Consider the following 26652-nt stretch of genomic DNA (forward strand, 5'->3'; position numbering starts at 1 on the left):
CTTCCGATTTTTCCCCTATTCTTTGAGTTGATTTTAACCCGCATAATCTTTCAAAATGTGTCAATTTGTCCCCCAAGTGCCAATTTATCACATCTTCATTTAGTTTTTCCTACTTAAATGAAAGAATATAACCTACAATTGGACGGGATAAGAATATGCACTCAACCAAATTGAAAGTCTAATAAGATAATAAAAAATGAAATAAATTATTTATGCACACTAATTTTCTCTTTCTGCACACCCTTGGTTATTTTTAGTGTCAACTAATTTATTTAATCAAATTACCTTAATAAGTAATTGTAGATTGTGATGATTACTAGCCAATTAGTCGGTGGTATTGTCAGGTAGTTGGTGTAGTGACGCGTTAAGTTATACTAATTGAACAACGTATAATAATGCGTTAAGTTACTTTGGGCTATGTTTGGGGAAAAAAAAAGTGATGTTCCAAAGAGAAAAATAGCATGCGGAAACTTTTTTCTTTTCAATTTCAAAATTCGCGTGCTGTTGAATGATAGAACACTTTAAAATAGATGAGCAAATTTGCACTCTTAAAATGAAGTAAAGCAAGAGAGAAATGCTTAGAGAACTTTCTCAAAATTCAAAAGTGAAACTTTCTAAGTAATGTTAGTTCGAGAATTAATATCAAAATATAAAATGACAAAAAGTTCACGAAGAGTCGACTTCCAGATAGCCGCTTGACATTGTTCATAGCAAAAAGCTTTCTTGCCAGAGGAAATTTGTGCTGGAAGAATATTTCTTTGGCGCTTTTTGCGGGGAAATTTTAAACTTTCCACCGGCAGTAAGACTGTAAAACAATGGGCGTCGCTTGTCTTTTCACGGCTGAATGACAAGTAAGACACTGCGGCCCCCACTGCACAATCCGCAAAGCCGCCACCTCCGCCTGCAGTACGTGGCGCGAAGTTGTTCGTTGTCGTCGCCCATAAAGCACCGGCGGGTCGATGTAACAATTTCCCCACAGCAAATCAAATTCTTTATCTTTCGATTCTCTCTCTACCAGATACCATTTTGGGCTTGCCATGCCATCAGTGCCTCCGTCACTGTATTTTTTCTCTGGACGATTTTGCCCCTGAAGCAGACCCAAATTTCCCGCTGCTTCCTTGGTTGCGAAATGTAAATTTCTTCAATCTCCTTTTATCTTTCTTCTGTTATTTGTGAAAACCCCGATTTCTTTTCGATTCTGCAGAGATGGGATTTCTAGGGTTTTGGAGCCATGGTTGAAGGGGGGGTTTTTGATCTGCGGATGTCTGCTGTACGGCGACTGATGAAGCTTTCTGCATCCAATTCATTTATGAGGTGACGGCTGAGGTGAGAAATTGGGTCCTCATTTCATGTTAATTACGATCTAGTCCACTCTGAGCTGCTTTCCCTCCGTTGCAGTGGGATTTTGATATGATCTAGGATTTTGCAGGTTCTTAGTTTTCCCTTAATTTTGCTTTTCTTTGCGCCAAAGTTGTAAACTCCGTACAAGATTAATGTGGTTTTTGTTTGGATTAAGTAGTTGCTTAAATTTGTGGTAGATTTTATTTAAAAGCTTTGATATTTTATATGGTGGCTTGCGAATTTAATGATTTGGAAATGAGTGACATGCATTCAGAATTCTTGTTGCTAAGATTTCTAGTTAGACTTTAAACTGGGTAATTATCGTTGATCCGAAAAGCATGTAAATCTTTGAGATTCTAATGTTAAAATTGAACATGTATTCTGCTATTTGGCTGAAATCGATAGTTTGTGCGTGCTTATGTTATTTTTATAGCCTAGTGAAACACAGGGATTTGAGTTTTTAATCTCACTAGGTGGATGAAATGATTCTGTAGAGAAGTTAGACCTTAAATTGGTGGCGTTTGCTGCTGCGAAATACCTCAAGGTTCTCAGATACTGTAGTTTGGATGCGTGCGTATTGTATTTACAGGCTCATGAATCTCAGGGTTTGAGATTGTTGTGTTTTTCAATCGTTATAGGTGGATGAAATGATTCTTACAAAGCAGTATCGTTGCATCCACTCAGCAAGCTGTCGTTGCACAAAAGGTCATCTAAGTGAAGATGTGTTATTCCTTGTATTCCGACAGTTGAATTGGAATCCCAAGTTGATTGCTACATTTTCCCTCGTTTGCAAATGGTTTGATGATCTTGCCAAGCGTGTGCTGTGGAAGGAATTTTGCCGAACAAGAGCACCGAAGATGATGCTTGATCTTCAGTCTAGTGGGAGTCACAGTGTAGATGGGAACTGGAGGGCACTCGGGAAGCTTCTTATTTACTGTACAGGATCTAAGAAAGGTGGCCTCTTTAACAGTATTCAAATCCCTGGTCACTCTGTTTACAGGACGAGGTTCTCTAGGACGTCAGGGAAGAGCTTTCTTTTACCACAATGCAGAACAGATGTTTTGTATGTGTCTGACCCCTGTGAACATCTTGACCAAGGTGAAGAGGGAGATGTGGGTTTTTTCCGCGGAGTTTTCAAGTCCTTCTCGATGTCCAAGGTTCGGAAGATGTTGATTAAGAAGGCGGCCCAACTTCATCCGACAGAGGTGTGCCCTTACTGTAAGGCTAAGTTATGGAGCATGTTGCAAGCCAAAATGATACCGCAGAGTGCCAGCTGCAGATTGGGAGCCTATGAGGATTGCATTGAGTATTTTGTTTGCCTCAACGGACATATGCTCGGGATCTGTACACTGCTACCTATATCTGATTCAGAAGAGGCATCAGAGTTGGAGTAATAGTCAAAATAAAAAAGAGGTACTCCTTTCCACCTAGAACTTCTACATTTTCGTTCTTGGAAATCAAGTTATATGTATGCTCCCATATGTGAAATTTATGTACCCATGTACCCTGTTCATTAAGAAAGAAAACCATGAGATTATGTTTTAGTACTTGCTTCAAACAATCTTTCCACTCCAAGACCCCTAGTGATTATTTGTCCTTTTTTTTTGCTGGACTCGTGATTATATCTTTTCCTTTCCCTTGTGTTTTGGGCAGGCAGGTTCCGTGTAGCGTAGGTTGGAAAGGTCGGACATATGATGAGTTCTTATTGGCTTGTGTATGTGGAAGTGGAAGGCAACCATTCAATCCCATTGAGGCATTGAAGCTACTGTGTAAGTGGGTTAGCCATTTCTTTTTCCGTTGTACTTCAAATCAAATGTAGTCGCTGAACTATGTAATTGGATATGTACATTTATGTATGCTCCATTTGTGTAATGTGAGTCGCTTATTGGTTTGGTTTGTGCAACAATTTACATATTCGTTCATGGTTTTCGTATAATTCACGAAAGTTGACTGTCGCGTAACTTGCGATAGTTAGCTGACTCCTTCGTATAATTTACAGACATCACAGCTTCATTTACGAACTTGGAACACCTTTGCATAGTTTACGAATGTGGACTATCTTCGCATGACTTACGAAAGTGGACTGACTCTTTCCATAACTTTACGAATGTGGACTATCTTCCCATGACTTATGAAAGTGGATTGACTCTTTCCGTAACTTTACGAATGTGGACTATCTTCGCATGACTTACGAAAGTGGACTGACTCTTTTCGTAACTTGCGAATGTTAGTTAGACTCCTTTGCATAATTTACAAACGTCACAAAATAATTTATGAACTTGGAGCACTTTCGCATAGTTTACGAATGTGGAACTTATGAACGTGAAACACTTTCACACAGTTTACGAACGTGGTGGACTGACGCATAATTTACGAAAATGGGCTGACACATTCACATGGTTTACAAAAGTTGACTAACACATTCGTATAACTTATGAAAGTGGACTAACAAAGTTATCTTTGCACACCTAGTTCCTATTATTTATGTCTAGACTGCATGTCTATAGGCTACATTATTTATGTCTAGACTGCATGTCTATAGGCTGCATACATGCACATTTTTACCAACATTAACACTTGCACACCTGCCCCTCTCTCTCTCTCTCTCTCTCTCTCTCTCTCTCTCTCTCTCTCTCTCTCTCTGTGCGCGCGCGCGCACATATGTATGTGTGTGTGGATATATAGGTATATATAGGCACACGACATACTTACACGCAACATATATGTGCATATCTCTACGTACCGACATGCGAATCTCTGCACGCACTTTTCGTATATTTAGGTATATATAGGCACACGACATACTTACACGCAACATATATGTGCATATCTCTGCGTACCGACATGCGAATCTCTGCACGCACTTTTCGTATATTTATGTATACAAATATATATATATATATATATATTTATATTTATGTGTCATTACCTTGGGTTCAACGTGTTTCATAATTTCATGCCCTATTAAATTATGTCGTCACGTACGCTTTTCCATCTTTGAACATGTGCTCCGAAACAATCTCTCTTCTTTCACTATTCTTGTCAAATCGTCGCCTCTCGTCACCTAGATTGTGACTACACAATGAAATACACATGAGAAAAGAATACTTTCCTTACATGTCTTGTCCTATCCACCAGGTTGTCTATAGCCCCCATCCCTTCAATTAGAGTTTCATCCATCCTTCATAGGGATAAGATTCACGTCTAAACTCCTCATGCACTCATTTCTCTTCTTATAAATTAAGTTTCTCATTTCCCCGTTTTTCTTCACTTCCTCCGCTCGGTTCTCCACCAAGCCTGTGATTTCTAGTTTCAGAGTGGCCTCTTGGCTTATTTCCATTTCGAACTCCTCATGTGGGAATATTTCAAACATTCCACTTACGTTTACGGATCCAAATTCCTCTTCTTATCTTCTCAAATCAGTTTCGACCGGCAACTCTCTCATCCATTCCTTATGTCAAGACGTACACATTGGTCTAAATATGGTGGTACTCCACCACACTTTGAAATCGTCACGGCTCGTGACCAATGTCACGTTCTAGATGACGTGCACCTCAGCCCACCATGCCGGAGCTGACATGTATTCGGGTTCCGAAATCCCAGCTGAGTCTACCATTTTGTCTCCAGACCACTTAGGGGCCATTAGTTTCGTGCTTCACCCCATGATTCAGCTCATCTTATTCTTCACAAATACTCACCCTATGCAACTGATTCTAAACTCTTACTTGGTTATGTCGACCTTCCTGACATTGGGTATGAAGCCAGACGTATCCTTAGGTTTTAGAGATTTCCTCTATCTCTTCGACTTGATTACCATTAAGGGTAAAACTAGTTTATTTAATTTTAAACCTAGATATCGCAAGAAATTCTTGTCACTGGACCCTTCGAGAGCCAGAGATTGGAAGAACCGCCATCTTCTGGTTTCGGGGAATTGGAAGGCTCCCGAGCTGTCTCAACTATCTATCCCTTCTACTTTTGATCCTAAACCTGATATATAAATTTATTTTTGTTATCAGCTTTTCCATAAATATATAACATAACTTACCATAAGCTTCTTTCGCAGTTTTATCGGATGGTCCAGAACATATAATCTTCAAAGGCCGAAAGTGTTGGCTAAAGATGTTTGTAACAAGGAAGATCTGGAGCTCTAGAGAACTTGCTAACACTCTTACCCAAATAACCTATTTCCGTAATTGTATCATTTACTTCCCGTATTGTTTGGTCGACCATTCGTTGCCCCCAGACCCTCTGCTTAGATCTATCTTCGCTCTTGATATTAAGCTTCAGTTCAACGTACACTCTCCTGTACTTGTGACTGACTCTCGAACGAAGGGCTCAGAAGAATGAGACGATGAGACAGGGCAAACGGACAAGGACTCTGACTCGAATTATTCTCCTACTATGGCTTCACCACCTTCTAACCTTCCCCCGCCCCATTGTGTTGCATCGCCTCCTCGTGATCTTCCAGTGCTCAGAATTGCAGGCAGGTCAGATAAACGTCAGTTGGCGGATAAGCCCAAAAATTCTAGGTGTGGTTCGCCAACTATCTTTGGCACAACCCCAAGACCCATGCAATGACAGTCGACTCCTCTTACCTTTGGCTCGGTTAATGGCGATATTTCCAATAATTCATCTCAAGCTTGGAGACCTAAATTCACAAAAAGAGATCGGAGTTTAGTCACCATTGGCAATCATTTATGGGGCAATGCAAGCGTTGATACTGATGTGGCAGGAGGCTTGACTCATCCTAATAACGCTAGTCGCTTTGAGGCAATGCTCGATGACAATCTCGACTCCTATGAATCTCATTCTCTGCATATGTCATCATTTATGTAAGGTTTCACCCTACCATTGTTTTCAGATGGCTCTACTCCAAAAGTAAAAATCAAATAGACTAGTTGCCAGGTTGGAATCCCTCAACCATAATCAACAGCAGGTCAAAGAGTGTCAAGCTAGACTTCACGAATATGAGGAAGAGATCACAGATTTGAAGGGAGCTCACGATGTTGCGATGTCTGAAGTACACCGCATGAAAAAAGAGTTGGCCGAGGTCAAGCAAGCGAGGACCACCGAGCGCGAGATGAACATGCAACAGATACGCAAAGAGATGGCCTCTAACTTCATATTTGGTTAGGTGCAAAGCCAGCAATATCCGGAACATCAATTTGTAGCTGATCTTGATGTGTATGATCATCATATGGGGATTGAGCTTGGTGGATATAAGCGGTACGAAGGGATGGATCCTAAGGATCGGAAACCCTCAGACGAACCTGCTTCTTCTGATCATATCCCAAGCAGCTGGTTTGTTACTAATTCTGGACCCATTTCAGGTTTAGGCTTTGGAGGCTTTCAGCTCGGCCCTCGTTTTGGTGTTTAGTAGCTTATGCAATCGCGTGATCTGTTCTTATGGGCTAAAACCCCATTTATGTTTATATTTATGTCATCGCACTTTTACTTATTATATCTGCTTGTATCTTAGCGTAATTTTCGTTCGTAAGTTGGGTATTCGCCCTTCCATTGCCCAACCTTTCCTAGCCGTTCCTTTTGATTTTCAGTTTTAATTAAATGAGTAATATCCTTTATCCTTAAATTTGAGTTTTCGAACGAGAGATTACCTTATCCTAATAAGATACGATCATCTTAGATTTTGAATTATTGTTTCTAGCAACATCGAAATGTCTCTATATAAAGAGGTGTTTGAGAGCAAATAGGTAGTACCTAGGTCTTATGGCTAACAATCGAATAGTGAAACTTAACTTCTAGCTCTGTGCTGATGTCTTCAAAAAGGGAAGCTCTCTAATGGGTTCCATAGGCTCTATGAATGTTATTGAGTTATGTTCTAGTTCATCTTCTCGTTCGCTAAGGAGGGCTTCTCACTTTTCTGAAGTTCCTAACACTTTTCGTGAATCTATGTACCAATCTCAAACACAGTCGGGTGGAAAACGGGCTCTAGATTTTGCCCCCAATGCTTTGACTAGTCCATGTTATTGGACGAGCGTGACACTTTGAATGGATACCTGCAGCACGCTGAACACCAGGTGGATCATCTCATAGGGGAATTGATGGTTGCTAATCGTGCTGTGTCCGTTGCTCACTTAGATGTCATACATGATGGTTTTAAACAAGGCATTCACTATTACCGCTCCAAAGCTAAGGTGACCTTTTCTTCCATAAACTGGGATAGTCTCCTCATCCCGTTAGACTAGATGTCATTTACACTAGATGTCATCTTGTTTGTAATAAGTTGGGCCCTCAGGTCCAACCACTCCGAATGAAACCAGTAAGATATGCAATCTACAACATCACTACTAAATATCCTAATAGTAGTTGGACCTGAGGACCCAACTTATTACAAACAAGATGACATTTAGTCTAACGGTATGGGGAGACTATCCCAGTTTATGGAAGGAAATGTCGCCTTAGCCTTAGAGCAGAAATAATGAATGCCTTTTTTAAAACCATCATGAATGCCATCTAAGTGAGCAGTGGACACGACACAATCAGCAGCCATCAATTCCCCTCTTAGATGATCCACATGGTGTTCAGGGCACTGCAAGTATCCCTTTAGAGTTTCATGCTCATCCAATAACAAGGAGTAGTCAAAGCACTATGGGCAACGTGGGTGGCGAAGGGAATGAGCGCAAGAAAGACCCGCTTCATCTCTTGCACAAAGGTCGAGAGAATGAGCAACATAATTAGGAGCCCGAGTTGCATAATTCATGCTTGGAGAGATCTTTCCACCGACAACGAAATCTAGAGCCCGTTTTCCACCCGACCTTATTCGAGACCGGTACGTGGATTCACGAAAAGTGTTAGAAACTTCAGAAGAGTGAGAAACCCTTATTGGCGAATGAGAATAAGCACTAGAACATAGCTCAATAACATTCTTAGAGCCCCTGGAACCCATTCGAGAACTTCCCTTTTTTGGGACATTAGCACAGAGTTGGAAGTTGAGTTTCACTCTTCGATTGTTAACCTTAAAACCCAGGTACTACTTACTTACTCTCAAACAACTCCTTATATTGAGACATTTCGAGGTTACTAGAAATAATAATTCAAAATCTAAGATGATCGTATCTTGTTGGGATAAGTTAATCTTTCGTTCGAAAATTCAAATTTAAGGATAAAGGATATTGCTCTCATTTAATTAAAACTGAAAATCAAAAGGAACAGCTGGGAAGGGTTAGGCAATGAAATGGCGAAGGCCCAACTTATGAACGAAAATTACACTAAGATACAAGCAGATATAATAAGTAAAAGTGTGATGACGTAAATACAAACACAAATGAGGTTTTAGCCCATGAGAACAGATCACGAGATTGCATGAGCTACTGAGCACCAAAACGAGGGCCAAACTGAAAGCCTCCAAAACCTAAACTCGAAATAGGTTTAGAATTAGTAACAAACCTGCTGCTTGGGATATGATCAGAAGAAGCAGGTTCGCCTGAGGGTTTCCGATCCTTAGGATCCATCCCCTTGTACCGTTTATATCCACCAGGCTCAATCCCCATATGATGATCGTACACGTCAAGATTAGCTACAAATCGATGTTCCGAACATTGTTGGCTTTGCATCCAACCAAATATGAAGCTGGAGGCCATCTCTTTGCGTAACTGTTACATGTTCATCTCACGCTAAGTGGTCATTGCTTGCTTGACATCGGCAAACTCTTTTTTTGTGAGGCGTACTTTAGACGTCACAGCATCGCGAGCCCCCTTTAAATTTGTGATCTCTTCCTCATATCTGTGAAGTCTAGCTTAGCACTCTCTAACCTGCTGCTGATTAAGGCTGAGGGATTCCAACCTGGTAGCTAGTCTATCTGATTTTTCCTTTTGGAGTAGAGCCATTTAAAAACAACGGTAGGATGAAAGCTTACATAAATGATGAGATATGCAGAGAATGTGAGAATACCTTCATAAGACAATGAGATTCATAAGAGTCGAGATCATCATCAAGCATAACCTCAAAGCGACCGACGTCATTAGGATGAGTCAAGCATCTCGCCACAACAGTAGCAGCACTAGCATTGCCTAATAAATTTATCGCCAATGGTGACGAAACTCCGATATCTTTTTATGAATTCAGGTCTCTAAGCTTGAGATGAATTATTGGAACTATCGCCACTAACCGAATCGGAGGTGGGAGATGCTGACTGCCATTGCATGGGTTTAGTGGTTGTGGCAAAGATAGTCGGCAAACCACACGTAGACTTTTGGGCCTATCTGCTAGAGGACGTTTATCCAACTTGTTTGCAATTCTGGGCACCGGAATATCACAAGGAGGCGATGCAACATAGCGAGGTGCGGGAAGGTCAAAAGGTGGTGAAGCAATAGTAGGAGAATAATTCTAGTCGGAGTTCGTGTTCGTTTGCCTTGTCTCATTGTCTTCTTCTCTTTCGTCTCCTTCTTCTTAGCCCTTCGTTCGGGAGTCGGTCACAAGTATGGGAGAGTCTACGTTGAACTGAAGCTCAACAAAAAGAGCGAAGATAGATCTAAGCAGAGGGTTTGGGGGCAACAACCAGTCGACCAAACAATACGGGAAGTAAATGATAGAGTTGCGGAAAGAGGTAATTTGGGTAAGAATGTTAGCGACTTCTCTAGAGCTTCATATCTTCCTCGTCACAAACCTATTTAGCCAACATTTTCGGCATTTGGAGATTATCTGTTCTGGACTATCCGATAAAGCTGCGAAAGAAGCTCATGGTAAGTTATGTTTACATATTTATGAAAATGCTGATAGCAAAAATAAATTTATATACTAGGTTTAGGACCAAAAGTAGAAGGGATAGATAGTTGAAACAACTCGGGAGCCTTCAAATTCCTTGAAATCAGAAGATGGTGGTTCTTCCAATCTCTGGCTCTCGAATGATCCAGTGACAAGAATTTTTTGCGATATCTAGGTTTAAAATTAAAGAAACTAGTTTCACCCTTAATGGTAATCAAGTCAAAGAGATAGAGAAAATCTTTAAAACCTAAGGATACGCCTAACTTCAAACCTAATGCCAGCAAGGTCGACATAACCAAGTAAGAGTTCGGGTTCAGTTGCATAGGGTGAGTATTTGTGAAGAATAAGATGAGCTGAATCATGGGGTGGAGCGGGAAACTAATGGCCCCTAGGTGGTTTGAAGACAAAACGGTATACCCGACTGGGATACCAGAACCCCAATACATGTCGGCTCCGGCAAGAAATGGGCTGAGGTGCATGTCATCTGGAACGTGACATTGGTCACAAGCCTTGACAATTTCAAAGTGTGGTGGAGTACCACCATATTTAGACCAATGTGTACGTCTCGACATGAGGAACGAGATGGGAAACTTGTCGGCCGAAATTGATTCGAGAAGATAAGATGAGGAATTTGAACCCGTAAATAAATGGAATGTTTGAAATATTCCCGTAGAAAGAGTTCAAAATGGAAAAATTACCTAAAAGCAAGAGGCCACTCTAAAACGAGAAATCACAGGCTTGGTGGAGAACTGAGCAGAGGAAGTGAAGAAAAGCGGGGAAATGAGAAACTTAATTATATAAAGAGAAGTGAGTGCTTGAGGAGTTTAGATGTAAATCTTTATCCCTATGGAGGATGGATGACACTCCAATTGAGAGGACGATGGATATAGACAGCCCAGTGGATAGGACAAGAAATGTAAGGAAAGTATTCTTTTTCCATGTGTATTTTAGTGTGTAGTCACAATCTAGGTGATGAGAGACGACGATTTGACAAGAATAGTGAAAAAAGAGAGCTTGTTCCGGAGCACATGTTCAAAGATGGAAAAGCGTACGTGACGACAAAATTTAACTGGGCATGAAATTTTAAAACATGTTGAACCCAAGGTAATGACACAAAAATATGTATTTGTGTGTGCATAGAGATATATATAAATATACGAAAAGTGCGTGTAGATATTTGCATGTCGGTACGCAAAGATATGCACATATATGTTGCATGTAAGTATGTCGGTGTGCCAATATATACCTATATATCCACACACACACACACACACACACACACACACACACACATATACATATATATATATATATATATATATATAAACCTAAACCGACATTGACGCACCTGCTTCTATACATATATATATATATATATATATATATATATAAACCTAAACCAACATAGGTGCAAGTATGCAACCTATAGACATGCAATCTAGACGTACATAATAAGAACTAGGTGTGCAGAGATAATTTTGTCAATCCACCTTCCTAAGCTTCAGTCCACTTTTGTAAGTTATGCGAAGGTGTCAGCCCACAAGAAATATATAGACGTATGAGAAAGAAAACGTGTCTAGATAACTACCTCCACTAAGGAGGACCACTAAGGAAGAAGGAGAGGAAGACAAGTCGTGGTACATGTTTCCCAAGCATGTAGTCTGTGTCTAGATAACTACCTCCACTACGGAGGACCACTAAGGAAGAGGGAGAGGAAGACATGTCGTGGTACTGGTTCCCCTAACATGTAGTCCTATAAATATGGAGAGGAGCCAATGAGCAAGGTACGCAATCAGAGCTTGAGAGAAACCAGAGAATAGAAAATCAATCTACTGACTTGAGCATTGGAGTATCTCTTGTAGGTACTCCGCCTAGACAAGCTACAGAGAAAGACTCTTCGGAGACGCCTCTTACGATGGATTCGGCGAACGTGAGGATTGCGGTCAACAAATCTATGGAGGTATTTCTTCCCGTAGGAAATTTCGCTCCAATAGTCTCACAGTTAAAGGAAACCAAAACCTTGTTCTTCCCATGCTGTTCTTCAACCAGATCCACAACATCCTCCTCCCAACTGCCTACCAATGAACGCAAACAAAACACAAAACACGTCATCTACAAGCAATGGTCAATCACGAAAGGAGCAATTATACACGAAAGCAGAAATCACAATATGAAACTACACGAAATTGTAGCGAGGCAGTAAGAAGAGGTTATTCTTCGTAAAAGAAACAACGACTCAGTTGTATCAAACTCTCGAGCGCACAAGAACATAAAAACTAAAAACTAAATAGTTATTAATCGGGCTTGTTCAACCAAAGCTTGTATGCAGCTTTTAACAAAAATTGGGTCAAAATATCTGTAATTAAAGAAAAATCAGCAAGAAAATATAAAAAGGATTTACCCATGAGCATGATCAATGCTCTGCAACCGGGCAGCATCATGGCCTCTGCACTCCACAACTACAACCCTTTCTTTCTTCCTCTGTAAATATATAAAAAATCCCCATAAGATTAGAAAAATATGAAAAGGGTAAATTTTACAGAGTAAAAGAACAATGTAAAATCCATCATACATTGTAATCTATGATTGCAAGCTTGATCAGAAGGTAATCCTTGCCCCTGCTGCACTCCTTTTCACATGCCAACTCTGACCACCGCGGTAAATAAAACTTCATCAGCAGCAAGCAAGCATCGAAATTTACCGTGGCAAGAGGGTAAATCGACAGATAAAGGAGTTACCGGTTCCCGGAAGGCCGAAGCAGACGTTACTGGCGTCCTGGCGGTGGATGAAGTGGCCGGAGAGAGACCCACATGGTAAAAGTGCTATTGAGGCCCCACTCCTTCCATCGCCTCCCCAAAGTTCCCTCCTTTTGATTGCTCCACCACTTCCTCATCCCTTTCATCTGCCACCAAGAAAGAAAAAAAATTAACAAAAATTAACAACAAATAAATTTAAAAAATCGGAATTTACCCATTTGTTCTTGGAGCTCGGTGGACGGAGTACCCATTTCAATTTGGCTCCTTCACGTCAATTTTCTGCACTTTCTCAAGAGTGTTAAGTGTTGAAGCGGTACTTCTGACTACCCGTCTGCAAATTTGCACTCAAAATATCCAACCACCGTCCGACTGTTGTTTAATCCAACGGTACAGACACTATTGAATCTGTCGAACGGCTCTCGCAGAAGGGTCTTTTACTATTACGCTTGGCAGAAGGTCACGTGATTAACCAAGGAAGGTCACGTGTGTATTTATTAATCAAACGGTGTCCGTCGCCCGACAAAGACCCGATCCCGATGTCCAGTGAGCACGGAAACCGAGACATGCCGGTCATCATTCGGATAATAACGAAGCCACGATGTGCATGAAAACAAAACAATCAATAAAATCTACAGAAAATTCGGTAAAACTTCTTTTGGAATAAAGATAAACCCAAATTAAAACACATATAAAACCACATTTATTTCAAGAAAGGCTCGCACCTAAGGTCTGGTTTGATATTGATGTGCTTTGAAAAAAAATTACTTCTGCTGCATTTTGAAAAAAAATAGCTGTGAAATAAAGCAGCATAGTGTTTGATAAACTTTTTTGTAAAAATGCTTTTGAAAAGAAAGAAAAAACAGTATTATAGTGTTTGATAAACTTTTATATAAAACAGATGTAAAAAAAATAGATGGTTGTTCAAAGCTGGGTTTTGCAGCTTTGTGTTTTGGTTTTTTTTCACCTAAAACTGTGAAAAAAAAAACTAAAACTGAATATTTACCAAACATAAAAAAGCTCTCGTAACCATTTTTTTCAAAATCAGTACCATATCAGGTTTAATGAGTCTCCGGCCTTCTATTGCATGCAATGATAGTTGTCTAATACCAGTTCAATTGATAAAGCTGAGTAAATACGTCAGAGCCCATGAAGATTCCTCAACTTCGGATATGCTTACATGTTGCTCAAGTGAATCCGGATTTTTATATTAACATACAAAGATATTTACATCATTATATCAATGTTCACGTCAAATAACGCAGCGTCAGAAAGTCAAAAACGAAAAATCTTTAACCTTGATAAAGGGTAGGCAACAAAATCCGTGAAAAATAAGATGTCGGGAATATGAAATATTTATTGGGAACCAAAAGATTCAAGCGTATTTTAAAGCTTATAATTTTCTTTAAAAAAAAAGGTTCATATACAAGAGAAAACTTCCGACTATATTTTCTGCCAAACTTTGTCATCGTCTACCGAGCCTCCGAGAAAGCCTCTTGGTTCTCTGTAGCCGGAGATTCTGAGTCGGTGGTTTCCAACCTCCTGAACACTAGCTTTTGCTGGGGGAGCTGGCCACTGGAAAATGCCGTCACCTCTGTGTCTATGGCCACTGTGTCTTCTTCCCTAAACTCTCCTCTCAATATGCACTTGGCAAGCTCGTTTTCGACGTACTGCTGTATCACCCGCTTCACTGGCCTGGCGCCGTAGTTTGGATCATACCCAAGACTTCCGAGAAGCTCGATAGCTGCATCGCTCACCTTGATCTTCATCTTGCGGTCTGCAATTCTCTTTCGCACTCGGTCCAACTGCGATAAAAACGTAAAAGATGTGAGCAAGAATGATGATTATATATGTCAACAACGAGAGTTTGGTCAGCCAAAAGCACTTTCGAAATTACCTGTAGCTTGACAATACGGCTTATCTGATCACGGTCCAGGGGCTGGAAAACTATGTACTCATCCACACGGTTCATGAACTCGGGGCGAAATATTGATCTTGCAGCCTCCAGTACCCGGTGCTTTATAGTGTCGTAAGCCAACTCTTTAGGAGTGTCGTCATCGTCAGCGTTTAGTATGTACTGTGAACCCACATTTGAGGTCATAATGATGACAGTGTTGGTGAAGCTCACAGTACGACCCTGCGAGTCAGTTATTCTCCCATCGTCTAGAATTTGAAGGAACACATTGAACACATCAGAATGTGCCTTCTCTATCTCATCGAACAAAATAACTGAATATGGTCTCCGGCGAACCACCTCTGTCAGCTGTCCACCCTCCTCATACCCCACATAACCAGGTGGAGCTCCTATCAATCTTGAAACAGCATGCTTTTCCATGTACTCACTCATATCGATTCTTACAAGTGTTTCTTCCGTGTTGAACAAGTAGGAGGCGAGGGCCTTAGCTAGTTCTGTCTTCCCAACACCAGTGGGACCCATAAACATGAAACTAGCAATGGGGCGATGAGGATCTGAGAGACCTGCCCGAGACCGCTGAATAGCTTCAGCCACTGATCTCACTGCAGGCTCCTGACCTACAACACGTTTATGCAGCTCATCCTCCAAATGTAAGAGCTTCTCCATCTCCGATTGTTGAAGCTTGGAAACAGGAATACCAGTCCACTTACTTACTATTTCAGCAATATCACTTCCAGTAACTTCCTCTCTCAACATGGACTTCCCAGACCTCATATACTCATCGAGCTCTTTTTCTGCATCAACGAGTTGACGCTGCAAAGAATTCAGACTCCCGTACTTCAACTCAGCCGCACGGTTGAGATCATACTCTCGTTCGGCTTGCTGGATCTCAAGATTTAGTCTGTCAATCTGTACATTACACAGACTTGTCAGTTATTACTTAATAGCCAAATTCTTTCAAATTATCTTCCCATTTTTCACTTATTAGCCCAGTTAATTAATAATTAGTCGTTCTCTTTCAGAATTATATATCTTTATACGTTTTGGAAAAAATATAAATAATTGTCATGTTAACTGGTCTAAGAGAACAGAATTATAAAGAGAAACAGGGCTTAACGAATTTCAAAAAACAAAACCTATGAGGAAAACATGTGAAAAGTACGCACCTCTTCCTTGATTGACTGAATGCGAGTCATGACAGATTTTTCATGCTCCCACTGCTCAGACAACTCGGATTGTTTTTCTTTTAAGAGAGCTAACTCAGCTTCAAGGCGGTTCAATCTCTCTTTTGAAGATTTGTCCGTATCATTTGTAAGAGATAATCTCTCCATTTCAAGTTTCAACACCGAACGATTGATCTCATCTAGGGCCGTGGGCTTTGACGTAATCTCCATTTTCAATTTAGCAGCAGCTTCATCAACTAAGTCAATAGCTGCAATCAAAGGGAATATTAGGATCCATGTAACACTGACATCTTACACAAGTGCATGGATAAATTTCTAGTTCAAGCAGTGATGGTTCAAAATGTTTATTGTATCTGTTGTGATAGTATTACCTTTGTCGGGTAAAAATCGCCCACTGATGTAACGGTCCGAGAGAATTGCAGCTTCCACCAGTGCACCATCAGAAATGCGGACTCCATGATGCAACTCATATCTCTCACGCAGTCCTCGGAGTATTGAAACGGTATCTTCCACTGTGGGTTGATCAACATAAACTTGCTGGAACCGACGCTCCAATGCCGGATCTTTCTCAATATATTTACGATACTCATCCAGTGTTGTTGCACCTATACACCGCAACTCTCCTCGACCAAGCATGGGTTTTAAGAGATTACCAGCATCCATTGCACCGTTTGTAGCACCTGATCATAACAATACATCATCATCTCCCTAAAGCTAATATCATTATTTTTCAACGAACCAAACCCCCTTAATGGAACTATTACTAGATTTCGAAAACGTTAATGGATTAAATTCAATGGACCAAACAAACTCAATAACAGAGGACAACAGGAACAGAAGAAAAAAGGTATTAAAAGATTGATCATTAAATGCTTATACCACCAAAATATATGAAAATAACTTTAGATTAGAAACCTTAATACCTGCCCCAACAACTGTGTGGATCTCATCGATAAAAAGGATTATCTGGCCCTCTGATTCTGTTACTTCCCTGAGTACTGCCTTCAGCCTGTCCTCAAATTCTCCCCGATATTTTGCCCCAGCAATTAGTGCGCCCATGTCAAGGGATATTAACTGTAAAGGAATTGGTCATGCAAATATCCGGATTTTGCAACCAATTTATCAGAACTGTGCTACTACTTTCCCCATAACTAATTTATCAATAGCAGAGCATATGCACAAGGCAGTGAGGGGAAAGCACATATTACTGGTAGGACGAATCAATCTCAATATAGAGCACACACCTTACGATTCATCAGAGCTTGTGGGACATCCCCTTGCACGATTCTTTGAGCAAGCCTGTTGAAGAGCTAGAGTTAGATTGATGTACACAAAAGAGACTAAGTCGCTAAAAGGCCTCCAAACAAGGTCAACACAGATTAAGGTTTGAGCAAGCTGTTGAATAACTAAGATTACAGATAACGTAAGACATGCCAGAACTGGATAGCTTTTTATGCGGGAAGCCAATAATGCTTTCATATATCTGTATGCACATATACACAGGCAAACAACTAGGTACTCACCCTTCAGAAATTGCAGTTTTTCCGACACCTGGTTCACCAATCAGCACCGGGTTGTTCTTTGTTCTTCTGGAGAGAATCTGGATGCACCTACGAATTTCATCATCTCTTCCTATTACTGGGTCAAGCTTTCCTACTTTTGCCATAGCTGTTAAATCTTTTCCGTACTTTTCAAGTGCTTCATATTTCCCTTCAGGATCTGCAACACAAATGGAGATTCACAATCCCGTACAACAAGATATTAAAGGATAGCATAACAAACAGAACGCAGAAGTGGCTATCAAGCACCATGAGAAGACTGCAACGAAAAAGTAATGAAATACAGTACAACCTTGGTCAATAACTGATTGGCGCCCCCTTATGGATTCTATAGCAGATTTCAAAGCTTCCTTGGATATTTGAAAATCCCGAAATAATTGCTTCCCAAAGCGTTGATCTTGAGAAAAACCAAGTACCAAATGCTCGACAGACACAAATGAGTCCCCATACTCTTTCTTGTAATCCCTGGCTCGCTGAATCAAGGCTTCCAAATCACGTCCCAACATTGAGCCCGCAGATTCACCAAAAACCTATTGTAATTAGACAGAAACGGAGATAAGTCAATCACAGGTTCAGCATAAAAACACCAAAGTAGCAAATGTATGTACTATGTCATCCTATCAGTCAATTGAATACGTGTTTCTAGTATCCCATACACCGTCTGAAAACTACGATGGAAACCTCATTCCAACACCATCTTACGCTTTAATGGCCTCCCAAAGCCGTAATTTTAATCAAAACAATCTAGAAACAGCATACTCAGACAGATCATAATCTAAGTTTGCAGGGCTCACAGCTATCCTCGGTCATTAATCTACTCCAGTTAATTTACTCTCTTAAAATCCCAAAGCAACGCCAAAGTTCATAAACAAAACCAAATTCGTGTGCTGAATCATTACAGCGAAATCCGAAAAATACCTTTGGTTGGCGCTGAATATACTTATCAGTGGCCTCGAGAAGCCGGGCATTGTCCACCCCAACCTTGGAAAAAATCCGACGAGCAAGACCATTCTTCTGCTCCAAGAGTGCCTTCAACAGATGTTCAGTCTCCACTATCTGATGTTTGTTCTCTTTCGCCACTTCCGGCGACGAAACAATTGCTTGCCACGCCATTTCTGTAAAATCCTGCTGTGTAATCTGCCACTCCATAAATACCAAAACCCCGTGACGTCCACACTTTCTACACAAAAATAAGAAAACCCAACACGTCGTTTAAGCCAAAACAACATAAATAATAAACCATACCCTTCCCCTTCCAGTTGAAGCTTCACAGCGCACGACGAAAGGCCTCGAATTCCGATTAGTTCTCCACAACCCGGTTCGGAACGAACCGTTCGGAGTCAACTGCCGTGAAATGAACGCCTGAAAGGAGTCGGCACGGGAATTGAAGCTGAGGGAGTGGTGGGGGCGGGCAAAGACGGAAGCTTTATCGCAGCATTTGGGAAAACCCGATTGGGGAAGATGAACAAGAGCGACCCCAGAAGAGAGCGAGGTCGCCGACGCCATTGAAGGAGCTGGAAGAAAAGGTTGCGATTGCTGTGGGAGCGTTGTGGAAGTGGGATCCGGGTTTGCAGAGGAGGAGGAAAAGGAGGTTGCTTTGAAATGGTGGGAGGAGGAAGGAGGAAGGAGAATTGGCTTTGCGTGGGAATTGAGAAAAGACGCGGACTCTGTGGAGAGCTTTCTCGCAGCTTCCCGTGAAGCGAGTCTCAGCGAGAGTGAAGCCAACGAACGAAGCGCAAATTTCGAATTTAATTTATATTATTATTATTATTATTTCGTCACCGAAAAGAAAGAGAGGGGACGTCTGGAATCGTCGAGAATTATTTGGTACGACCGTACACGTGGCGTTGTTTAATTAACCATTGGATTTGATGAATATGGGGATTTGTTATATAATAATGGTCTACATCAATAGTTTATTATTATTCATCTAAAAAAAATCAAAAGGATTATTATTTATATGAAGAAAAACGGATGTGTTACTATTCATACACAGTATTTCACTATTCATTTGAAAAGCTTGTAAAGTGAATGGTGTTGCTATGGTAATATTTTGCCTATAAGATGAGAGTATACAGAGGAAGGAAGAAGTGAAAAGAAGAAAAAAGAGATGAAAGAAAAACATACAGAGGAAAGAAAAAGGAAGAAAGAGGAGTTATGAAGGAAAGGAAGAGAAGAGGAAAGAAGAGAAATGCAGAAGAAATTACCAATGAACTAGGCTGAAAAGAAAAGAGAAAATAGTGAGAATTATTTTGTACTCTTATTATTTCAGATAATGAAAGAAAGTACTACTACTGCCCCGAGAACGTAGGCACATTTGCCGAATCTCGTAAATATTGTGTCTTATTTATTTTATTTTACTGCACACATATCGTCGACCTTACAACAAATGAGAAGATCTTCGGTACGATAATAACTTTTGTGGCACTGGTGCAGGAGATATTTTCAGACCGAACACACGGCATTACACTACATATCATTATACAATTAGAAAGATACATGAAAAAAAAATTCCACCAGTTATATAAATACCATGTGGCTTATGACCTTGTTTTCCGATCACACTGAACAATCTTTCATAATGTAGCACCTCAATGTCGTTCGATGTCAACTAGTTAATGCCAGCATTATGTAACTAGTGCTGGATAAGGCCGTTCTAGCATCCTATGTATAGCATCTGATCGGCCTCAACCAGCACAAGGTACGTTATGGTAGTTATGTCATTGTCCGTCTCCTCCAGTAAGAGCACCATTGGTTTGGACTTGTTAAAATTTGCCACGTTTGTCACAGGTGGGGCCGGATTAACCAAAATGCAAGGATGTGTATGTTTTTCTAGAGTAGGTTATATATGCTTGTGAAACACAATTTTATTTTATTAGTAGTGTAATTTTGTAAATTTTAGTAAATTATTGTTCTACAATATCTTTTAGAAGATATTTTTTTGTACAACTTGTATTACTTGAAGAGTAAATTTCTCTCCTTATTAGTATAAATAAAAGCACAAGTCATGAAAAAATAATACGTATAATTTCTCACGATCTTCTCTCTCTCTATCTACCACCGGCCCTCTCTCTCTAGTTTCCCTCAGTAAAATAGGCCTACAATAGAAACCAGAGTGTCATATGATATTATGTGTTGTTTAAAGTGTAACATGTCTCAATCCAAACCCACAAGAAGGAACATGATCCAATCCCAACATACATTTCCTCTTTTTCATGGGCACTTTGGGGTCTCCACAAAAACACGAAAACTTCATTTTTTTTTAATCATGTACGTTTTTTTTTTTTTATATACAGAAGATACCAAGGAAAAGAGTTATCAAGCATAATAGATAAATACTCTCAACCACTAGAAATTAACTATAAAATGTCCAAGAAAGTAAGAGGCAACTCCCGAAGAGCATGCCTACGAGAAACTTTTCAAATTTTTCGGTATTCAAGTGATATGACATGTGAAGTACAGCTCGGTAGCTGGAAAAATCATTTGTTGGTAATTAAGCCTAGTGAATGACTACCTAGACCATGTAAAAAATTTAAGCTAGGCAAGTTGCTTTGCTTCATAATTTTGAATACAAACGGGGTTTAGGATAAATACCAAAGGATAGTGCTTTCCGCACACCATTTCTCACTTCATACACACCCTTCTGGTTTTGTAGCTATTAGATTACAATCAAAGTAAAATCAACGGTCATGATTAACAGGGGTTGTGCGTGTGTTGAAAACACTGCCCAATACCAAAACCTCCATTGTGAATCGATCGATAAATTTTCAGATCAAATCCAACCTAAATGAAGAACACAGATTTTTTCGCTTGACCCTCCATGGGTGGTTTGATTACAAGGCAAAAGTTCTGTAGTTCTCAACCTCTATACCTAAACTAAAACCCTTGTTTATGGCCCAAGCTGTGAAGGCATAGCATTTTGTTGCACCACACAACGGAGTGCATAACGCAGCACTGTGGCAACCCCATCAAGAGCTTTGCCAATTCCTTGAGATAATATGATTTCCAAGATGGTACGGTTGAAAATTATACACGGTGAATGAAACAAATTCGATTGTAAAACGTGAATACAAATGCAGCACAAGAACTCTTTACATAGAAATCTTAGATATGAATGTGTGATGTAGCATAGTCCGACGGACTTAACAGCAAATAAAGTACGACGGACCTGCACCAACGCATGACATATGACAAGAAGCCTGCATAATTCCAATGGAGCTGAATCTATCAGCAAGTTGATCCATTTCATTTTCTTTTATTAGCTCCAACTCTCCTTCACCTACAGTAAAAGGCGAAGAGGGAGACAATCTAAAGGCGGATTCGATAAGATTTAGAGGAGGCACGAAAGAGAAGCAATGAACACTCACCTAAGAATGATGTTATCCCCACAATCTGAGCTGCAAAAGTTATAATATAACACAAACGCATTTGTTCTGCTTTGGCTCGCTCATCAGTTTCTTTTCTGTTAAAGGTAAGCATTAAATTTTAGATCATGTGGAAGCATATAAGCAAAACAATCTCTTCTAGTCATGACAGGTGATTAAGATGATGCAGCACTTTTTCGGTGTTTTTCCTACTCAAAAGGTGGCTAATACCAAAAGTGCAGGCTTGACAAACTTTAGTGAGAATGACATATACTTGCAAACATCGAAATAATCTATCAAATCTTGTCTTTTCCATTTCCGCCACATACATTTTCTTAATCAAATATGGGTAGGAGAAAAATTGGGCACAATTGAAAAGTGATAATCGCGTACAAAACAGAAAATAAACAGAATATTAATAGACAAAATGGCATCTTCTTTATGTTATGAACATGAATTCCATTATATAGCAAGTGCAAAATTTAAAGGGAAAATAAACAGAATATTACTAGACAAAATGGCATCTTCTTTATGTTATGAACATGAATTCCATTAAATAGCAAGTGCAAAATTTAAAGAAACTGCTTAGTTTGGAAAACAGATGTCCCCCACCCCACTTCCGGAAAGAAGAAGCATGTGCTGTTCAAAACAGAAGAAGCATGTGCTGTTCAAAACAGAAGAACCATGTTTATTTTTTCACTTCTAAGTTGTTGCCAAAAGAAAAAAAGTGATCGAGATTATCTTCTTTGAGATGTTGGCTACAAACAAAACAAAAAAGTCTTTATACAGAAAGCTTTGGTTATAGTTTTGTGAATCTCATAAATATAGTGTACCTTTCTCCTGTGAAGGTGGTTGAACAACAACATGCATAGTTGTAACTCCACCAGGGACGTCACATAATGGACTCCGGCACTCTGCAACTGTTCTGTTGTTCTCCAGTATTCGTCCCGCACTTATTAGCTTGACATCTTTGACAGTCCTCGGTCCATTATCCTTCTCTGGTAACAACAATCGTATTGTGGTTAAACAGGTCAAACACATTAATCAAGCGACCGAAGTTCATCATGCATGGAAAAAAATTAACAAAATAGAGTGATCTTATGATGGTAAATGAGAACGGTTAAAGAGCATGAAAAAAATGTGAGATTCAAAGATTTCATAGTGCCATTGCTTCATCTTCTAAAGCTCCTAGGTCATGCCCCTTGTTACAGCTAGCTTGTCTGTAATAAAACTCATCAGGTTAATCACATTAAGCACCTTCAAAAAGGCTGCCTATAAAAGGAATGGGACGTGCCATCAATCGCTCGCCCATGTAACATAAGCAGCCCTAGGGTGCTTTTAATCATGTTCATACGAACCAAAAATGCAATCGAATTTTAAAACAACCATGATTTCCCAACAATTAACTTGTCACCCTCGAATTCCCCAAAGAGAGCATGATAATATTTGGTTACGCAATTCAGGAAAAAAGTTTAAGACCAAAAGAGGGGAAGAGAAGCAAGAAAGAACAAAGATATTACCAATTAAACCATGCCATTAAAAATTTGACTGAAATAACAAAAAAGCACGCTGATCGCCAATTATTTTCTTCAAATGAAATAACAAGTTCACAGTATGTTCCTAAGACTCTAGTCAATTGTAAATCAGATGATGGTCCGGTTAAGGTATCACTTCACAGAAAATTCAAAGACAGATTAGAGTTATGAACTATGATCCGATATCAACCAATTCGAATTCCCTCCCGCAACTTTTCCATACAATCTTTCTGACTGCTGAGACTGATTGTTTTGCAATCAAACACCAAAACAGCAAAGGACTTAATTCTTCTTTTGATCTTAACGAAAAAGAAGAACCAACCTTTAGGCCATTGAGCAAGAATGCTTTCCTTCAAGTTTACAACACTGGTAGCAGCAGGAAAGCTTTTGGGGCCGATATCTGATCCATCAGTCAACCGAAACTTGATCTCCAATTGATCTTGCACCCCTGCCATCTCCAACAATCTCACACCTTCAAGGGCTTTTTTTTCTTCTACTTGTTCAAATGAATTGAAAATCCCAGAAGTATCTTGGTTTTCTTCTACAAGCAAGCAATCAATACACCAGATTCTTAAATTGGTCAGCAAGAAAATATACAAGGAAACTAAACAAGTTACAGCAATCTTCAAATGGAAAGTAAGTAAAAAAGCTTGCTATTTTACAGCATGGAAATCACTAACAGCTGTGGTTTAGCTGTCAGCATCCACGAATCCAGCTAAAAGCTTCATATGGGTGCGGCCGATTAAATCCAAATAACTTTAAAAATACTCATAAGTCCAAAAAAAAATCACAAAACAGAGCAAAAAAGTAAAGAAAATGGATGAACTTTGATGGGTTTTTGCTCACTTGGCTCAAAAACTGATCAAATGGGTGCTGATTAAATCCAAAAAAAAAAATCCCAACTGGGTCGTCTCCAAAGTCTAAAAAAATCACAAAACAAAGCAAAACAGTAGAAAAAATGGAATAACTTTGATGGGTTTTTTCTTACTTGGCTGCAAAACTGATCTGGGTTCTTCTCTTTCTGCAGAGTCTGATGAGAGTTGGTTCAGAAATCCGGTAGAAGAAGTGGAATGGGAGTTTATTGGATTTAATTAAAAGAGAGGGAAGTCAGAGAGGAAGAAGAGATCAAATAAGAAGGTCCCGGAAACAAACGAGGGTGTTTCGGAGTTTTCAAAGTATTCTAAATCTGTGGTCAATGCCTCCATTGCCTTGCTCCTTGCAATCTCCTATGGCCATGGAAATGGACACATTTTTCTCTCTTTTTAAAGTCACCCTTTGGCTTTTGCGAACTTCCACTTCTTCCAAACGTCTTCTTATTTCAATTTTCTTTAAAGGTAAGGTGGAGAAAGTTTTTTTATTACGTCGAAAACATGTCACGGTATACTAAATGTTATAAAATAAGTGTTTGAATTTTTTTTTTTTTAAGTATCTAATCACTTGTGTTATAATACTTTATGTACTAAGTTGTATTCCCGACACCCTGAATTTTTTTTCCGTAAGGTGAGCTCGTCACTATTTGATTGACTACATTTTCTTGGTAAGGTAAGTTTGTGATCGTTCGATTTACTATATTTTCACTTGTCAGGTATCTCAAACTTTATATTATACTTGATAATATAGTAAATGAGACGATCACCGATCAACTAGTTTACTCAAAAGAGAATGCATGACAATACTTGATTGACTATGATGCAATCACGATAACAACCTACACATAAGTTTCTCTCTCTCACGCACCCGTTACCTTTGGTATTGTTCACGAATCATAACCACAAAATAACGTTTGCATTTTCACAAGGGACTCACAGTTAATGATGATATTAATTCAACGAATTGTGATTAATTTATATCGTAGTAGAGTAGAGAACGGGGAATCTATCGATCTAATGCGTTTTCATTAAATGCTAATAAGCATTGTAAAATAATTTTAAAATATAAGAAAAAATTAAATTAAAAAAACAGTAGCCACTTAGTATTACGGTGTAGTTGTATTCCTCTTCACTTGTAAGTGAGAGGTTCTAGGTTCGATTCTCGCCAAATACGAATTTGAACCATATTATTGCTAACTCATTGTGAGACTAAGTTCATCCTCTCTTATTAATGTAGATAACATCGTTTGTCCAACAACAAAAATAGTAAGGTGCCTGGCAAAATGGATTGGTGGTGGCCCAAAAATTGAAAGGGAGGTAGTGGGAGAAAGGTCGTTATCTCAAAATCTGTCGATGAATTATGGCTGATGGCTGAGATGATGGAGAACAATACATTACCATATCTTTAACGTTTACATTCCTCCTTTTGGCCTCTGGGTTTTTGGTCATGTACTAAGGATTTTGTTACTATCCTTTTGGCCCTTGAGAAGATGAGTCAGAGTGATATTTTTTACGTCGGTAGAGTGATTTTTTACGTCGGCAGAGTGTGAGGTTCATGGGTCAAACACGCTGAGAAGATGCCAGTTTAACATTCCTCCTTTTGGCCTCTGGCCTTTTGGTCTTGTACTGAGGATTTTGTTATGGCTGATCTAAGCGCCGTGAATGATTTTTTACTATTGATGAAATGTGAGATTCACACGAGTCAAAGACACACGTCCGTGATTTCTAACTGTTAGTAAGATGTCATTTTAGATAAATCATTCACAGATGAGTAATTTTTTATCGTCAATAAGATGTGAATTCCGCATTAACTACATACAATGTACATTTGTGTATGGTTTTTGGGTAGATGGGTGGTTGAAATCATGACATGTATGTATGTCTAAGAGGATTTCAGATTCTTCCAATTAAATCGTTAGGCTTTGGAATAATCAAATTCATTTTTTATACAATTAACAACTAAGTACCACTAATACATCGCTAATCATGCACTTCAAAAAAAAATATTTTTATTTATATATAAACGCAAAATGCCAAAAGGGTCTAATCAAATGTGGGCCAAATTAATTAATTAGAAACGTAGAAATTGAAATATCAGAAACTACAATCATTTCCTCCTCTAATGTGAGAGGGGGAGAGATTCTTTTTCGAGACGATATGCTACATGCGATTAGACTTGAAATTTTGGATCCGATCAGTTAACCTGAACCGTTAATATTAGTATTTGAGTAGATGTTTAACGAGTTGAGTCGTTAACAGATGAATCCGTTAAATAACGGGTCACTTTGAATCAACCCGTTAGCATCTGTTAGTTGAGAATATTTTAGTAATTTCAGTAAAGTCTTAACAAAAAAAAATAAATTCTATGCAAAAAAAAATAATAATTATTATTATTATTAACAGATGAA

The 26652-nt window shown here is 39.4% G+C and overlaps 3 protein-coding genes, 1 long non-coding RNA gene and 1 pseudogene across 6 annotated transcripts; 2 read left to right on the forward strand and 3 right to left on the reverse strand.

The window, feature by feature from the left end:
- The first annotated feature begins 957 nt into the window (after positions 1–957).
- Positions 958–3232, forward strand: LOC126611433 (EID1-like F-box protein 2). Of its 2 annotated transcripts, none has more exons than XM_050279728.1 (4): positions 958–1131; positions 1205–1326; positions 1980–2754; positions 2999–3232. In XM_050279728.1, the coding sequence occupies exon 3, from the start codon at positions 1989–1991 to the stop codon at positions 2733–2735; it is 747 nt and encodes a 248-aa protein (XP_050135685.1). In that variant the 5' UTR covers positions 958–1131; positions 1205–1326; positions 1980–1988; the 3' UTR covers positions 2736–2754; positions 2999–3232. The 2 variants fall into 2 exon arrangements, with proteins under 2 accessions (XP_050135685.1, XP_050135684.1); XM_050279727.1 differs by having other exon boundaries at positions 960–1131; positions 2995–3232.
- LOC126611434 (uncharacterized) lies at positions 3205–13577 on the reverse strand (annotated as a pseudogene).
- On the forward strand, positions 12155–12499 carry LOC126611436 (uncharacterized). Its single transcript, XR_007618868.1, has 2 exons — positions 12155–12304; positions 12384–12499. It is a non-coding gene; the product is annotated as an uncharacterized LOC126611436 (long non-coding RNA).
- Positions 13578–14157: 580 nt separating the features above from the next.
- On the reverse strand, positions 14158–19211 carry LOC126611427 (chaperone protein ClpB3, chloroplastic-like). Its single transcript, XM_050279716.1, has 10 exons — positions 18722–19211; positions 18395–18613; positions 17769–18006; positions 17441–17636; positions 17162–17216; positions 16841–16991; positions 16289–16597; positions 15900–16165; positions 14716–15642; positions 14158–14623 (listed from the first exon to the last, which is right to left on the reverse strand). The coding sequence occupies exons 1-10, from the start codon at positions 18980–18982 to the stop codon at positions 14291–14293; spliced, it is 2955 nt and encodes a 984-aa protein (XP_050135673.1). The 5' UTR covers positions 18983–19211; the 3' UTR covers positions 14158–14290.
- A 2205-nt stretch (positions 19212–21416) lies between these two features.
- On the reverse strand, positions 21417–24656 carry LOC126611435 (membrane-anchored ubiquitin-fold protein 1-like). Of its 2 annotated transcripts, none has more exons than XM_050279730.1 (5): positions 24364–24656; positions 23698–23913; positions 22674–22838; positions 21844–21938; positions 21417–21755 (listed from the first exon to the last, which is right to left on the reverse strand). In XM_050279730.1, exons 2-4 carry the CDS (start codon positions 23828–23830, stop codon positions 21883–21885), a joined length of 354 nt encoding a protein of 117 aa, XP_050135687.1. In that variant the 5' UTR covers positions 23831–23913; positions 24364–24656; the 3' UTR covers positions 21417–21755; positions 21844–21882. The 2 variants fall into 2 exon arrangements, with proteins under 2 accessions (XP_050135687.1, XP_050135686.1); XM_050279729.1 differs by having other exon boundaries at positions 23698–23916; positions 24364–24655.
- Positions 24657–26652: the final 1996 nt, after the last annotated feature.

This window comes from Malus sylvestris, chromosome 17, assembly GCF_916048215.2.
Source record: "Malus sylvestris chromosome 17, drMalSylv7.2, whole genome shotgun sequence".
NCBI classification, from domain to species: domain Eukaryota; kingdom Viridiplantae; phylum Streptophyta; class Magnoliopsida; order Rosales; family Rosaceae; genus Malus; species Malus sylvestris.

Bases quoted from the DNA above. Each gene is read 5' to 3' on its own strand.
- LOC126611433 (XM_050279728.1), top strand. From the start codon at position 1,989: ATGATTCTTACAAAGCAGTATCGTTGCATCCACTCAGCAAGCTGTCGT.
- LOC126611427 (XM_050279716.1), bottom strand. From the start codon at position 18,982: ATGGCGTCGGCGACCTCGCTCTCTTCTGGGGTCGCTCTTGTTCATCTT. The intron at 18,614-18,721 runs GTATGGTTTATT...ATGGAGTGGCAG, and splicing joins CTTCAACTGGAAGGGGAAGG to ATTACACAGCAGGATTTTAC. The intron at 17,637-17,768 runs GTTGTACTGTAT...TTTGTGTTGCAG, and splicing joins CCAATCAGTTATTGACCAAG to ATCCTGAAGGGAAATATGAA.
- LOC126611435 (XM_050279730.1), bottom strand. From the start codon at position 23,830: ATGGCAGGGGTGCAAGATCAATTGGAGATCAAGTTTCGGTTGACTGAT. The intron at 22,839-23,697 runs GTTGGTTCTTCT...TGTTGTTACCAG, and splicing joins TCTTGCTCAATGGCCTAAAG to AGAAGGATAATGGACCGAGG. The intron at 21,939-22,673 runs GTACACTATATT...TACCTTTAACAG, and splicing joins ACCACCTTCACAGGAGAAAG to AAAAGAAACTGATGAGCGAG.